At 44.5% G+C, this 16,786-nt stretch overlaps 1 protein-coding gene across 1 annotated transcript in view; it reads right to left on the bottom strand.

Annotated features, from left to right (window-relative positions):
* The window catches only part of ATP6V0A2 (ATPase H+ transporting V0 subunit a2), a 37,466-nt gene that overhangs the window by 1,443 nt on the left and 19,237 nt on the right, over positions 1-16,786 (bottom strand). The window contains exons 7-19 of the mRNA XM_061170429.1: positions 15,829-15,911; positions 14,263-14,356; positions 13,318-13,530; positions 11,141-11,291; positions 10,728-10,864; positions 10,234-10,421; positions 10,046-10,136; positions 8,866-8,984; positions 6,804-7,014; positions 6,075-6,194; positions 4,632-4,751; positions 2,723-2,840; positions 395-566 (exon numbers count right to left, since the gene is read on the bottom strand). Coding sequence (XP_061026412.1) covers positions 395-566; positions 2,723-2,840; positions 4,632-4,751; positions 6,075-6,194; positions 6,804-7,014; positions 8,866-8,984; positions 10,046-10,136; positions 10,234-10,421; positions 10,728-10,864; positions 11,141-11,291; positions 13,318-13,530; positions 14,263-14,356; positions 15,829-15,911 — 1,817 coding nt within the window. The remainder of the gene's footprint in view (positions 1-394; positions 567-2,722; positions 2,841-4,631; positions 4,752-6,074; positions 6,195-6,803; positions 7,015-8,865; positions 8,985-10,045; positions 10,137-10,233; positions 10,422-10,727; positions 10,865-11,140; positions 11,292-13,317; positions 13,531-14,262; positions 14,357-15,828; positions 15,912-16,786) is intronic.

The raw sequence follows: 16,786 nt of genomic DNA, 5'->3' as shown, positions 1-16,786 counted from the left end.
TACACATGAGTATTAGGAACCTCTCCCTCCTCAGTAACTGGATACACAGACAAGTAATCTGATATACACTGTAAAACATTAAGAAATATGGTTTACAATAAGATAAAGCAACCTGTCAGACCAAAGTGCATCGAAAGTGTGAAATACACAAAATTATTCCGCAAGCGTAAACTTGCTTTTATGTGTCGGCGACAAAAGCTCAGAAACAAAATACAATTTTAACTCAGGGGATCGGAATACAGATCCCAATCCCGGGAAGGGAAGAGCTAGCCTAAATAATATATGTATACATACACATATCACTGCAACTGTTACACGTATATGTAATGTATTGGGGGAGGAGGGTGTTAGATTTTTTTTAAGTAACAGTTCCAAAGCTAAATTCCAAACTCACCAGTGGAGGCGGATGGCGTGAAGAAATGCAGAAAGCCCTTCCATGATCAAAAGGATGAAAATTGTCAAAACTGCAAAGAGAGCGATGACCGGGAGCAGGAGCAAGACCCCGTAGGTCGTGTCTACTCGGAGGCCGACTCGCATCAGCATGGCCCACAGCACGTCAGATAACTCTGCAAGGCAAGCATTTTGCAGAGTTAACTTCTGTTCACCTTCAGTGAGTCACTTCGATTAGCTACTTAGACTGGGTTTCCTTCTGAAACAATTTTGAATTGTTATCCCTAAAATAAATACACACCCATATAAGATAGACGTAATCGGCTTCCCACGTAAAAGTTAACCGGCAACTTGATCATCTCAAACACGGAGAAAGACTTGACATTCCAGAGAAATCAGAGGCCTGCCTGCCTGCCAATGAGAGATCCTGACCCAAATAGGGGTCCGGCTGGCTCTGTCCCAACGCAGCACTGGGCCAGGCAGCGAGAAGCTGGGCGTCAGTCCTGACTCGGCTACTAACTGACCGGGTGGGTGACCCTGCGCCAGCACCAACCCTCACTGGGCTTCAGTCTCCTCCTCTGTAATATGAAGATGATGGACCCCCTCCAGCCAGCAAGTTCTAGACTTGCGGCTATGCTTACAAAAATATCAGTGTAACAACAACAACAAAAACCTCTATCATCTGGTAGTTTTCCCAAGTACAGTCTTTGCACAGTAATACAGGAGCAGAACAATGACCGTCCAAAGCATCCTTAATGGTCAATGGGAAAAATTACAATTGTTCTGGGACCTTTCAAAATTTTTGTCAAAACATTAAAAACTCTCTTAACTGTTTTTATAACTGTTTTAATTTTACTGAAGGAATCCCTTGGATTTTTATTTTAGGATGAACACCTGAATGAAAACTGGAAGATGTGGCAGTCGTGACTTTTCGTGTTAGGAAAATAAACAAATTAACTTAGCATCATCCAGACAACTGACCATTTTTCCTCTGGATGCCTGCTATCAAGGGAATGAAGTTATGTCTTAAGAACTGTATACATAATAGTATTATAACTATTCATTCAAGTATTATAATTATTATAACTGTTGGTTATAAATGCACAGAGAAATGAAAAAAATGAGTAAATCTATTCTTAAAACATTAGAAACATTGAGCCTTAAACTGCTGGGGGGTTTTGGTAAGAAGAACTTATCAAGGGTGGTTTGAACAGCCTTCTTCTCATGTGACTTGGGCTTGCTGGGCACCTTGACACGGAGTGAGCATCTTCTCTAATACTTGGCACGCTGTCCTACTCTCTTCTGAGTTTGGAGCAGCTTCTAACACAGTATGCTTTGCACCTTCAATGTCCTGAAATACCTCCTAGAGCTCCTGTGGCATCACTTCTGGGACACCTGCATCTTCTTTCCGTACATCACCAAGTTCCTCTGGCTGCAGATTTCGCCTCTTGAACGGCACCACTGTCACCACTCCCATGTCAGCTCTTTCTCCTAAACTCCAGCTACATTCCATCTGCATTTCAACTTCCAGCGTATCACTGTTTGTTCCTCTGCTGCACTTTTTCATCTTTGTTGGCCAATTCCCTCGGTTCAGTGATGCGTTTTTAAATGCCATGTGGGTTTACCACTGGCCCACAGGGAGCCACCACCACCATGCGCTGTGCTGTCTGTGCATGAACTAAGCAGCAGGTGCACAGGGACCGATCACAACAGACTCTGAAAGAAGTGACGTGGCTGGTCTCCGATCGTGATGCGCGTCTGTGTTATTTACGTAGTGACTTGTGGGCTGAAGGGCCAGCAGTGAAGCCTGCGCTTTGTACCCATACACACAGTTTTTACTGTAGTAACTGAAATTTCAACCATGTTCTTGGGGGACTGCTGAGACTTAACTAATCGCAGGTAACCGAAATCCATGCATCAGAACTATTAATCAGCATTGTTTTAGGACTTGCTTGACATAACTAGACGTTCACACTTGGTAAGGCAGCGCTGAATACAGTAACAGTAATAACAAAAACAATAACGGTCAGAGCAGAGGGAATGAAATGCCTATGCCAAGACGTTCCCAAGCCTTCTCGGTCCTTGAAGCCCCTCATGTGCCCCAGTAATTTTTTTTCACAGCACCCTGAGGCCAAAAGAAATACCCAGGAGACCAGTGCAGTAAGTAGTCAAGTCCAAACAACTTAACGGTCCCTGTTCACACAGGATCTGAAAAATAGTGCCCTTTCCATCAAAATTTTTCAATGTCCCACGGTGCCCCCATGAGTTAACCGAGGCGCTGTGGGGTGTCTCGACACAGAGTTTGGGAGGTACAGGTCTAAGCAAAACTTACGTGCGTGAGCCAAACTGAGTGCCCAGAGCCTCAGGTACGAAGCGGTGTTGGAGATGCATCCCAGACAGTACTCGATGGAATGAATTACTTGGGTCATTAGTATTTCTCCAAAATTAAACTGAGAGAGATGACACAACATGTGTTAGACTCCACCCGTGACATGCTTATTTCCACAAGCTACAAGTCTGCTCCACTTTCAGGATTACAGTGAAAGGACTGGCTTCTGGAATACTGGTGAGGATGTGCTGGCATTGAGGAACAGGGAATCACGAGATCCGAGCTCTGCTCACAACTCCGCCACTAACCAGCTCCCCAACTCCCAGAGCTCCCGCCCCCTTGTCCCCAGGCCGCGGTCCTGCACGTAAGGCGAGGGTGGCTGGACCAGAACTGTGATGGCACAATGCCCACGGCCCTCAGGCAGCCCAACGAGGTTCTTGAGGTACTCTTAGTAATTACAAAACGTGTAATGAGAGACAGACATCTACCAACTACAAGATTAGGAGACTGTGAACGCGTGTGTGTGTTTAATAGATAAGAGCATCTTAATACAAGTCTGACAAGGGGAAATTATAAAAGAATCCCTGATAGTGAAAAGGCTGTAAAACACTGGGCAAGATGGCTCCCACATTCTTTCCAGCTCCGCTTTTTGTTTTTTTATGATCTTAAAAACTTAATTATTAATTGTCCCAAATTAAAACACTAAATTACATAATAATTACAAAAGGTTGACTGTAAGAAATTCTGTTTAGTCCTCATCGGACAGCCAAAAAAGTTTCCAAGAAAATAAAGCAAACCAGAGTAACAGACGTGCTCTGTTCTGTCTGCCAGGACTGTGCTTCCCTTCTTTGGGAGGAAGTGCTTCTTCTGCCATCTAACCCTGTATCGCACAGTTGTTATGGGCTGAATTGTGTTCCCCCCAAAATATGTCTGTTGAAGCCCTAATCCCCAGTGTGACTGTGTTTGGATATGGGGCCTTTAAGGAGGTAAGTAAGGTTAAATGAAGTCATAAGGGTGGGGCCTGACCCAATAGGACTGGTATCCTTATAAGAAGAGGAAGAGACACCAGAGAGGCACACACAGTGAAAAGGCCATGTGGGGACACAGCGAGAAAGCGGCCGTCCACAAGCTTGGGAGAGAGGCCCCAGGAGAAACCAACCCGGCCAACATCTTGACCTTGGACATCCAGCCTCCAGAACCGTGGGAAATATATTTCTGTAGCTGAAGCCCCCGAGTCTGTGGTCGTGGAAGCCCATGCAGACTACTGCAGCAGTCACTGGTCTAGGGATGGCACGTGACCCCAGCCAGGCCAATCACAGCACTTCCCTGGGATTTTTCCTCATGGTAACAAGCAGGGAAGTGCGCTTTTCTCTGATTGAAGAAAATAAGCCCAGTGCTCACTGTGGCCACGGTTCCAACACCAAGGGGCCAACTAGCTTCAGAATATGAAGCAAACTTGCGAAGAAAAACCAACTCAGACTTGCTGGGATTGGAGATCCAAAGCCCCACCCTCCTGAGGCCCACTCTGCCCCGTCCTGACGTGGGCCAGCAGATTCCCCTTGAAGCCAGCGTGAACAGGGTCTCTTTCTTACAACTATGGGCAAGTTCTGATGAAGACGAGAGTCTTCTCAAAGCAATGGTTCATGGCACCTTAAGTCACTCAGCATCACAACTTGTAATGTTAACACTATAAATCCCACTGTAAGACTGAAACTCACAAAATGTTAACCCAGAATCATTATATTATCATGACAATTGTATGACCAGAACAGCATGTGGAAAGCTTTGAGTAACGGTTGTTTTGCTTTGAATTTTGTTTTCTAAGATTATTCTTATCACTCTCATAATGACGATCATCTCTGTGCAAGCCTGGCTCCTTACCTAACATCACAACAGTAACTGAAAAGGTTACCTCTTCACACGTCACTTCTCTACATCCATCTTCCATTTGGTTGTTTCCCTCTTCTATGTCTTGGCTTCCCAGCAAAGAAACTTCTTCCTCGCTATCTTTCCTTACAAGTGTGTAACCACTCTAAAAACAACCCAAAGAATACACAGTCAGTGCCTTTAAAATCACAAGGTTGTGACAAAGTCAAAGTTAGCACCCCTTCGATTCTTTTAAAGATTCAGTCTTTAGGAAAAAAAAAAAAGTCCTTTAAAAGAAAATGAGCGTATCATACCCACTAGGATGGCTATTGTAACAAAAAAAAAAGAAAACAAATAAGTGTTGATTAGGGTATGGAGGAACTGGAACTCTTGTGCATTGCTGGTGGGAACGTAAAATGGTGCAGCCACTGTGGAACGTTTGGTGGTTCCCAAAAAATTAAACAAAGAATTACCATTTCTGGGTACATACACAAAAGAACTGAAAGCAAGGACTCCAACAGATATTTATACACCCATGTTCTTAGGAGCATTATTCACAGTAGCTGAAAGGTGAAAACAACCCAAGTGCCCATTCATGGATGAACTGATAAGCAAAATGTGGTCTATCCATATAATGGAATATTATTCAGCCTTAAAAAGGAAATTCTGACACAAGCTACAACATGGAGGAATCTTGAGGACATTAGGCTAAGTGAAATAAGCCAGTCATAAAAGCAGAAACATTATATGATTCCACTTATATAAGGTACCTAAAGTAGTCAAATTCATAGAGACAGAAAGTAGAAGGGTGGGTGCCAGTGGCTAGGTGGAGGGGAAATGGGGAGTTAATATTAATGAGTAAAGAGTCTCAGCTCGGGAAGACGAAAAAGTTCTGGAGACGGATGGTGGGGATGGCTGCACAATGTGAATGTACGCAATGCCACTGAATGTGCACCTAAAAACGGTTAAGATGGAAAATTTATGTCATGTATATTTTACCACAATTTATAAAAAATAAAATAAAATGAGAAACTAGACACACAAGAAAACAGTCTGGAAAGAAACTCAACAAATGGTTAACACTGGTTATAACTGGGTAGGAGAACTTAAGGGCACTATTTTCTATATTTTCCACATTTCCTTTAGTTATGTTATTTAAATTAAAAAAAAAAAACCTTGAAAAATCAAGAGGCAAGAATAAGGAACAAAAATGCTTTAATTATGACAAGCAGTACTGAGGGATTCAGTTCCATCTCCTGATAGCTTTGTGGTTCATCACCAGAGGACCTGTTTCCCGCGCCCAGACACGGCAGGCTCTTTGCACCACGCTTCTGCAGCACAGGCAACGCGAAAGTTCTCGATAAAGGAAGCTTTGGCTTTTAAATCAGAGTCTGGGACCCCATGGAAGGCGTTTTCTTTACAAAACCTTTCACAACTAAAAACAGACTTTGCTCACCATTTACAAACATGCAGCCAAACCCACACTTACCCTGCTGACCCCAAAGCAACTGCGCCCATGGTGAAGCCACAACAAGAAGAGTGGTTTTCCCAAGAAGAGCACAGGGACAGACAACGCTGTGATGACCAGAAGCAGCCTCTGGACGTGTTCCTGTTGGTGCAAAAGGGGAGGAAGCCGGTTAAAACGTGAAGATGTGCTAACAATGTCATTGGTGTACTTAAACTAGTGAAAACCAAGTAAAATGTCTCTTTATTGATTAACAAGGAACATAAAGTAAACGCAAGCTAAATTACATTTGCCAGGGTGTCTTTTCCTTTCGTTTCCTAAACTCACAGCTGATGTGCGTGGCATCACACAAACGCACAGTTATAGAAAAGCCATTTTTGGAGAGGGCCAGCGTGCCGTGGTCCAAGTGCCAGTTCTCTGAGGACCTGGCTTAGTCAGAGGTTGATTTTAAAGCAACTGGAAAAATGGATGGATGGACAGCCCTCAGGAACCCTCCAGTAATACATTCTCTTCCCACCAGTTTTCATGGCTACTGAGGGGCAGCGAGTTTGGATTACACAGTCTGACCAGGGCCCCCGAGACAGCACTCAGAGCAGGATGGCACCCTCTCGTGATAACACACAGAGGAGCAGAAAGCCCCTCTGTGCCTGGGAGGCTGTGGAAAGCACCTTTAATCATTCTACTGATGAAAACAAAAAGGCTATCAGGAGGACTTCCTTTGAGTTCTTCACAGTGGAAAACACAACTGCTTACCTGCCCTGGGTAAAGACCACCTGTGTCACTGGCCGGGAATAAAAACATGTTAATAAATTCAATCAGAATGCTAGGAGCGACTCTGGAGGTTTCTGCTGAATAAACCAGCCACTTATAGAAAATCATAAATATAAGGTAGCCAAAGATGCAGAGCATGAAGAGAAGTTCTGGGATGGAAACCAGATAAATGTTGAACTTCTTCCTGAAATGTCTAGGGGAAAAAAAAAAAAAAGGAATCGATCAACCCATGAACAACATTGGACACAGAGAAAAAGGAAAGAGTAAATTAATCTTAAATTCTCTGTGACAAAGTCTATCTCAGCATAACATCAACTGTCTTATGATTCAGATGTAACCACGAAGAAAAGAGATGTGAGGACATAGAGATGACTAGTGTTTCACTGTCAGATCCAGCTAGAGAAAAAAGACATAATTTCTTTCCCCTAATATACCAGCTCTAAGAAACAAAAGTTTTCTGATTTAGAAAATGAAAAAAGGATATGACAAAAATCACCTCTGGAAATAAACACGAATGTACATGTTGCATGTTTCCCTCACTTGAACGTAAACTCCATGAGGGCGAGAACTTTTTTCTGTCCTCCTCACTGTTCAATTCCTGGTGCCTAGAACAGTGCCGGGCACCTTCTATGTGCTCAACAAATATTTGCTGAATCAATGAAGCTGCCAAAAACCTTATCATCAAAACAGAATTGGGGCTTCCCTGGTGGCGCAGTGGTTAAGAATCCGCCTGCCGGGCTTCCCTGGTGGCGCAGTGGTTAAGAATCTGCCTGCCAATGCAGGGGACACGTGTTCGAGCCCTGGTCTGGGAAGATCCCACATGCCGCGGAGCAACTAAGCCCGTGAGCCACAACTACTGAGCCTGCGCGTCTGGAGCCTGTGCTCCGCAACAAGAGAGGCCACGACAGTGAGAGGCCCGCGCACCGCGATGAAGAGTGGCCCCCGCTCGCTGCAGCTAGAGGAAGCCCTCGCACAGAAACGAAGACCCAACACAGCCAAAAATAAATAAATAAATTTAAAAAAAAAAGAATCCGCCTGCCAATGCAGGGCACACAGGTTCAAACCCTGGTCTGGGAGGATCCCACATGCCACGGAGCAACTAAGCCCGTGCACCACAACTACTGAGCCTGTGCTCTAGAGCCCACAAGCCACAACTACTGAAGCCCACGCACCTAGAGCCCGTGCTCCGCAACAAGAGAAGCCACCGCAATGAGAAGCCCGTGCACCGCCACTAAGAGTAGCCCCTGCTCGCAGCAACTAGAGAAAGCCCGCATGCAGCAACGAAGACCCATCAGTCAAAAATAAATTAATTAATTAAATTTAAAAACAAAAACAAACAAACAAAAAAAACAATCATAGGACTTCCCTGGTGGCTCAGTGGTTAAGAATCCACCTGCCAGGGAAGAGATATGGGAACATATGTATATGTATAACTGATTCACTTTGTTATAAAGCAGAAACTAACACACCATTGTAAAGCAATTATACTCCAATAAAGATGTTAAAAAAAAAAAAAAAAGAATCCGCCTGCCAATGCAGGGGACACGGTTTCAAGCCCTGGTCCGGGAAGATCTCACGTGCCACGGAGCAACTAAACCCGTGTGCCACAACTACTGAGCCTGTGCTCTAGAGCCCGAGTCACAACTACTAAGCCCATGCGCCGCAACTACTGAAGCCCGCGTGCTCTAGGGCCCACAAGCCACAACCACTAAGCCCGCGTGCTGCAACTACTGAAGCCCGCACCGCCTAGAGCCCACGCTGCGCAACGAGAGAAGCCACCGCAATGAGAAGCCCGCACACCGCAACGAAGAGTAGCCCCCGCTCGCCGCAACTAGAGAGAGCCCGCGTGCAGCAGCAAAGACCCAACGCAGCCAAAAACTTCTTAAAATAAAAATAAAAATAAATAAAAAACAGAATCATTAATACAACAAACCGCTACGCTGGCTGCCTTTAAGATCCATGCAGCCTACCATCAAGGAGGAGAGTGTACGAAATACCAAAAACTTGGCTCATAAATACTGGTTAAAAAATAATCTGTACTTACAAGTGGTTAAATATTCCCAGAATGACTCCAAAAGTCATGTGAATAATTCCGAAAATCACAGACATTTTCATTTTGAAAGAGTTCAGAAAAGTGAGACGATTTGTGGCCAAGTTCCAAATCTAAAGACAAAACAAAACCAAAAAAGAAAACTTTAACTTCCTTCAACTGCCTTAGGAGAAAAGTGCTGTTCCTTAAGGAAACTTGTCAGGTTTTTTCAAGTTTCCAATTATATTAAGACTTTAGGCAACAACATTAAATTATACCGATTATGTTTAGAGATGAGAATGAACATTTAGGAGAGAGCTACCTTGGAGAGCTCAGATTAGGGAATGCTAGACTTTGGTCACTGAGTATTTTTCACTACTGTATCACATCACTCCAAACCAATTTCGAGGTAGTTTCTAAGCTTTTCTTTTAAGGCTGAGATTCCTCGTGAAGACCCCTGGGTCTAGGGAAATGCTGCCTGGGCCTCATAAGCTGCAGCCTGCTGAGGCGTGTTGGGGGCAGGACAGCGGCAACCCCGGCCCTGGAGCCACGGCTTCACTGTCCTTCTCCCCACACTTTTTCCCTTTCAAACCACCACCTCAATAAGCACCATGATAAGCCTAAGCTCCCTTTCCACTCTAAAATTCCTTACTACTTCTTTCTACATCAAAGGGTAAAAAAACAATTCACATGTACAAAGAAGAAATCGAAGAAACAGTGCACATCACATGGCTCCGGAAGTGCCACTTTTCACTAGAGTAACACAGGTCAGGAAGTAGGACAGACTGTAGCCCCAGCTCCCTGTGGTCTTGTATTCGGGCACTGCCCCTGGCTTCCCAAACGGACCGTCAGCGTCTTCTGTACACCAGCCTGACTCGGAACACACAGTGAGCCTCTGGCGTCCAGGCAGAAACCCCCAGAGTACCACCCCCTCGCGTACGACCACCTGAACCGTGCTGAACAGTCTGAGAAACCGCTGCAACAGTCTAAGCGAGGTGGCACTGGGAATTCCCTGGAGGTCCAGTGGTTAGGACTCCACGCTTCCACTGCTGAGGGCGCAGGTTCGATCCCTGGTCAGGGAACTAAGATCCCCACAAGCCGCGCGGCATGGCCAAAAATTTTTAAAAATTTTAATTAAAAAATTAGGTGGCGGCACCGAGGAACCCGAGATAATGGGGAGGCGGGGGACGCTCACGGGATCGATGCCAAGAGGATAAGGGCCTCGGAACACTCCGGGAACACTGGGATCCAACTGCAAAACCCTGCTGTGCCTGATGACGCTGTCACTGTAACAAAAAGCAGGGTGAGCGCCGCCTGCGAGGGGGGAGGGAGACTGGGAGAAACTCCCCTCCACCAGGCGCGGTCTGGCAGCAGGACACTCACTTCCAGAGCACCATCTTTCTCTGCTCCGCTGGGCTGTGACTGGAGCTGTACATGGCAGACACGTTCCAGCCGGAGCCAAAGAGGCTGACGGACTTGGAAAAGCAGTCGTTGTAGACGAGGCCCGTGTACACCGAGAAGAGCCCCATCAGCAGGAGGATGTAGCGACCGTTGAAAACCATCCGCATGATCTGTGGGGAACGAAGCGCGTGGAGCGAAACAGGGCCACCGGGAAAACGAGCCGATGTGACCCACTTAGTCTGGGCGCTTTCTCAACCGCTCCTCTCAGGGCTGCTCAAAAGCAAGCTCACAGCACAGACGCCCCCGTCACACAGGGGTGAAGACCCACCCGCCCCCCGCAGCCATGTCTCAGGTGGGTTACGGTTATCGCCCAAAACTGAACATCTTTAAATGTCTCTTTTTCTAGTTAAACAGAAGAGAGTCACTACTAATGCTGCCCAAACAGATATAATGAGCCCGAGTGTTTATGTTTTTACCTCTTGTGACTGACTTAGTCTGGGATGATCTTCATTTAACACCAAAAGGAGGGCAAATAAGAACATCACAAAGCCATGTCCAAGGTCTCCAAACATCACGGCAAATAAAAAGGGGAAAGTGATGATGGTAAAGAGAGCTGCGGGAAAAGCAAGCGATTTCTGATTCACAGCAAAGGCAGAAAATTCTAGTTAATTCAAACATGACCACATACTGTATAATGATCTTGACTTTCTCCCAAATTCTCAGGAGAGAATTGACAGGCTAAAATTAACACTTTATACTAAATAAGATAACAAAACAGTAATAGTGAGCCTATTTTTCCAAATATCTATTATATTCTTATAGGGAAAAAAAGCAGCAGTGATGTATAAAATGTATAAAACACAAAGACTGGCAATTTCAGGCTTCCAACCTGGGTTCACTTCTCGGTAGCTCCCAACCCCGTAGGCATCCACGATGTTCTGAAACCCCTCGGTGAATTTGTTGGTGCGGATGAGAGTCGGGGGTGTTTCTTTTGTTGGGATTGTGTTCATGAATGAGGGGATCGTAGCACCGCTCTCTCTCTTTCACATGAAAAAAAAGAGACAGAGAAAGAAAAAATTACCACCCAAGAGCTCTTTCAACAAATCTTAGTTGGCTGCCATGGAAAGGCCCTGAGCACGTGGGGAAGTACTGACCACCCTCCTGGAGGTTCAAGTACAGCAGAAGTGACAGGAGGAACTGAGGAAGGCTCCTGGGGGACGTGGTCCTGGAGAAGGAAGAACCTAGCAAGGCTGAGTGGTGGGAAGCAGGCAGGGACAGGCAGGACAAGAAAAAAACAAAATTTTGCCGTACGGACATTTTGGTTTATTCTTGCCTATTTTTCAGTTTTATTACGTAATACTGTAGCTGTCTCTAAATTCCTCTTGAACATTTTTAAGAGCTAGACCACTAAATTCTAGTTGTATGTTGGTGATCCTGGGACTACTTATATATACTCACACACACAACAAGAGTATTAGTCATGTCCCTCAAAACCGATGTTACCTCAATAAATAAGAATCATCTAGAGCTTTAAAATATATAAATAAAATAGATGTTCCATACTCCAAAATAACTAATTTATTTATCTCCTTCTTTCTCAGCACTGCGTGTTTTACGTTTGTGCCATAACAGAATTATGTAATGAGACAAGGTGATTAACCAAAATCTCCTATGAAAACTTGTTTCCTTAACTGCCACTTGAAGTTTGTAAACTTATTTCCAGTAAAGAACTAAGATTTTTTTTGTTTTTTTATTTTACATTGGAGTAAAGTTGATTTACAATGTTGTGTTAGTTTCAGGTGTAGAGCAAAGTGATTCAGTTATACACATACATCTACTTTTTTTCAGATTCTTTTCCCATATAGGTTATTACATAGTATTAAATAGAGTTTCCTGTGCTATACAGTAGGCCCTTGTCGGTTGTCTATTTTATATATAGTAGTGTGTATATGTCAGTCCCAAACTCCTAAATTTCTCTCTCCAAGAACTAAGTTTTGATACAGAAAAAACCCTCACAGGAACGTGGGAGACTGACCCCATAGCCCAGGAGTGGAAAGAAGCTATTATTCGAAGTTCAGAGGCTGTAAGAGCAGAGATGGATGGGTTCAACTATATTTAACAAAAAACTTCTGCACGGCCAAAGCAAACAAACAGAAAGAAACACCAAAAGACAAGTGACAAATTGGGGAGAATATTTGTTCTCGTATCGCAGACAACGAGCCAAAGAAATTAATAAGAAAAAGACCAACGACCCAGTAGAAAATGGGCAAAGCATATGAACACAGCCTTCACCAAAAAAGTGAAAATTCAAAGGCTCTTCTTAAACATACAAAAAGATTTCAACCTCACTCAAAATAAGAGAAATGCAACAATTGGCAATATTTGCCAAAACTGATCCAGGCATTCCATGCTGGGAATTTACCCAGAGATAGATCTGTGCAACGTCTGAACCGTCAAAGGTCAAGTGTTAGTCACTGCACTGGTATTCATAAAGTTAGAAACCACCTAAATGACCAGGGAACTAGTTCAATAAGCCATGGTACATCCATTCAGCAGGATATTAAATAGCTATTAAAAAACAGGGAAGTTTTCTCATGAGAAAAGAACAGTATGAATAGCACACAATCTTTTGTGAAGGAAGGGAATTCTCTCCCTTTATATATTCCTCTCTGCTTATCTATGATTAAGAAGCTCAGAGACATAATAGAAGTAAAACAAGGGTTGCCTCTGAGCAGAGGAACAGGACCCATGAGGCCCTGGGCAGGAGGAAGCCACTTCACTGGGTCTTTTATATTTTTTTAATTTTTTTTTTTACTTTTAAACCATGTGACTGAATTCCTTACTCAAAAGAGCAAATTAAAAATGCCTGTGCAAATCACTTTGCTGCATACCTGAAACATTGTAAATCGACCATACATCAATTAAAAAAAAAAATGCATGTGCACACAGAGCCTCGAGGGACCAACTCTCCGTAATTTCAGTTCAAAAGAGTCAACACGGTGTCCTCTCCTCCTCTATCTTATTTCCCGCGGGGAAGGGCTGGCAGGGAGGGGAGGGCCGCCTCACCGAGCCCTCCTCCAGAGCAAGGCGCAGCTCATGCAGATCGGCCTCGGGACACCAGACCTCGGCAATGAGGCACTTGTTGGTCACGTCGAAGCTGCACATGTTCAGCATATGGTAAATGGCTTTCATCTTCTTCACCTGGATGACGCGGCTGTAGACTGACTCAGCGGCTTTACAGAGCACTTGCCTTAAATAATCCTCGGTTTTGTGAAGCACCTGGGTGAGGACAAACATGGATTTTCAGCAGAGTGTCCACTGGGCACCTGACCTCCTCTGAGGGACTTTCTCGTCAGTGATGGGGGGGCGGATTCCAGGCACCTGCCTCTCTGGGGACAGTTAAGGAAGTTCAGTCCTTCTCCTCCAGGCCCTGGAGCTGCCTTTCCAGAAAGGACCCCAGGGCACAGGAAATGGTTAGAAGTTGTGGTCCCTGTGGCGGCACAATGGCCTGGCTGGGTCCAGAGAGCTGGGGGCCTGGGTCTTACCCACTCCCAGCCTCGGCCAGCTCCCTGTCAAACCCGTGAGCCACCAACTCCCATCCCACCCCATCCTGCCAAGAAATCCCCTTTCGCTCAAGTGGGTCAGAGTCCGCTGCTTGTTACCAAGAGCCCTCGCTGACCCAAGCGGAAATGGGAATTAAAATAGTACAGGTAAAATTACAGCCAGCACTGTAAATGGGGCTCGCTTGTCCTCTCCGATCAAGAATTACACTCCGACAGATCAAAGATGACCAGACTCTTCTCTAAAGCCCCATCATTCAGAAACCATCTAGGTCTCTAACAGGCTGCTAAAATACAACTCCCACGAAGAGGAGGGAGGGGCCATTCCAAACTCCCTAAAACACCTTGATTTGTCCACAACCCAAATTTTCCATATTAAAGAAAAAAGTAAATGTATTTGTAAATGTTTTACAAACCCTCGGATAAGGAGGCAAGTTTCTGGTTCACTCACAGTATACAGATCTTGAATCCGGGTGTTCAGGCCCTCCTGAATCTCTCTCCGCTCCTCGGCGGTATTCGGGTAGGGGTAAACGTGGCAGTGGTAACTAGAAGACAGGATTCAACACAGTGCCCCGGCTGTCAGAACTGCAAGAAGCTATGTCAAAAACTAGAGCTACATTCAGTCTACTGCCTGGGCGTATTTCCTTCCAAACCAGAATAAAAGCAGCCCTCTGGGAGAAAAAGGTGCAGACACAGGCACCCAGCCATGGTAAGGCCTTGCACACGGACACTCAACAAATTTTCTACGGAATTCCACAGATTTAGTGAACTCTGTCTTGGCTCCACATTCCATTCCTACCCTCGATGATTCCCAAAAGCTCATTCCCAATTCCAACTTTCTGAAATTCACCACCACCGCTGGGCTGGAAATCATTAAACAAGTGTAAAATATAAGACAAAGAACATAAAACAATAATTACCTTTTACAAAAAAGAGAAAATCGGGGGAGGAGAAAGCTCTGGATGCCTAGCAATTGCCTCTGACATGGGCTTCAGTAAACGTCCTCTGGGGCCACATGTAACACCAGGATGCAGGGGAGGCAGAGCCACGCCCCCCCAGCTGCTGCGACTCCCATGCTGCCTTCGTGTTTTAATGCCATGCTTTATGTTCCTCTTTAAGCTCTGGCTACTAAAATTAAATTCTTACTCCAGCCTTATCCTAAGCAATGATATCTGTGAAGTCACAGGTTTGTGTGCTGGCTATAGTTTTTCTAATCTACATAAAAAATAAATATATGCCTATTAAAGTAATAGGCTAGTGCACATGTCACCTAAAGTTACTTTCCATAACACCAGTGACTGAGTATCAAACTCTGGTGAACACTGAATCCGAAGGAAATAACCAAACCCCACCCTTACTTACCCCAGCAAGAAGCAAGGCCAGCTAAAACTTCCCCAAGTATAAGAAAACAAAAGGCCATTCTTTTGAGTTTTCGTGTGGTTTTGCTTGTTTTCCCACTGGTGACAAGACTAAGTCACAGACCGACTCTTGCTGTGATACTGCTCCACATTTACCGAAGGCTTACGCGGTACGGGAGCCTTTTACTTGCACCATATTGTTTGGCAGGCAGGCCCCTCCGAGCCCACCCTCTCCACCACCTGCCAGGCCCCCTTCCCCAGGGTGCAAAGAAGGTAACTGCAGAGGGCTGGGAAAGGATGAGACGTACGCGTCATGAGGACAGATAAGCCTACGCGTAGCTAAAGGCCACAGAAAGGCACCAAATATTAAAACTGGATTCCTCCGCCAGTTGAACTTGAGCCTTCATTCCCAAGGGAAAAAAATCAAATCTGGGAATGTTATTAACATGGTGTCTACTTCTAAATTATTTTAAGTACTACACTGGCAAGAGAGATGACAAATTAAATGTTTTAAAACATGGTATTACAGCAAAGAAATCATGTAACAAAACTCAGCAGCCTTTGCAACCCCTGTATTTCTCTTCAGAGACATATTTCAAGAAAACTAGAGCTTACTGAGGATAAAGAAATAAATGAAATAAAATGTTTCTTTTTCTTACCAATCACATATCTTCTTAACCTTGTGGCCAATCTGCTCTCCCCAAAAGGATATCAAAAACACATACCATTTTATGACTTCTCCCTACAAAGAATAAAGATAACTGTTACTTCTCTGTCTAGAATTTTGAAAACTCTGGCAGCTCACACTCTGTCAAAGAGTTAGTTCATTCATTCATTCATTCAACAAACACTAAACACTGTCCATCCTCATTATCTGCGGATTCCATAATTGCAAATTCACCCCAGAAATCATTCGTAACCCCCAAATCAATACTCAAGCATTTATTCACTCATTTGCGGACATGCAGAGCGACAAAAATTTTGAGTCACCCAATGTGCGTATTCCTGCTGAGGTCAAACAAGGTGACCCTCTGCCTTCTTATTTCAGCTCATACTGTAAACAAGTGTCCTTTTTGTGGTCTATTTAGTGCCAAGTTTTTCACAGTTTTGTGCTTTTTGTGGGTGATTTCACTGTTCAAAATGGTCCTCACAGCTGTCTAGTGTTCCCAAGCACAAGAAGGCTGTGACGTGCACTTACGCGTGTCCCGTAAGCTTTGTTCAGACAGGTGTGATGGTGCGGTTGGCAGTGAGTTCAATGCTAATGAATCAACAGTATATATTAAATAAGGTGTCTTTAAATAAAACAAGGTTATGTATTGATCGGCTGACAAAAACGTTATGACCAGAGACTCACAGGAACCTAACCCTGTGCTTCCCCTAGGAGCAAGGGTTCAGTTCTCACGGAGACTGTACAATGTTAACTACTACAAGTAATGACAATTGACTGTATTTACAAATATTCTACAAACAGAACTGAATAGGTTTTTGGCCAATTTGCCAGGCACTGGTTCCCAGTGCTAGGAATACAGCAGTGAACAAAACAGACAAAAATCCCTGACCTGGGAGAGAAGGGAGGGGAGGGAAGCTTATATCAAGTTAGCAGCAAGAGACACTAGG

This window comes from Eubalaena glacialis, chromosome 15, assembly GCF_028564815.1.
Source record: "Eubalaena glacialis isolate mEubGla1 chromosome 15, mEubGla1.1.hap2.+ XY, whole genome shotgun sequence".
Taxonomy (NCBI): Eukaryota; Metazoa; Chordata; class Mammalia; order Artiodactyla; family Balaenidae; genus Eubalaena; species Eubalaena glacialis.
The sequence above is the reverse complement of the archived record's forward strand: the minus strand, read 5'-3'. Positions and strand labels throughout refer to the sequence as shown.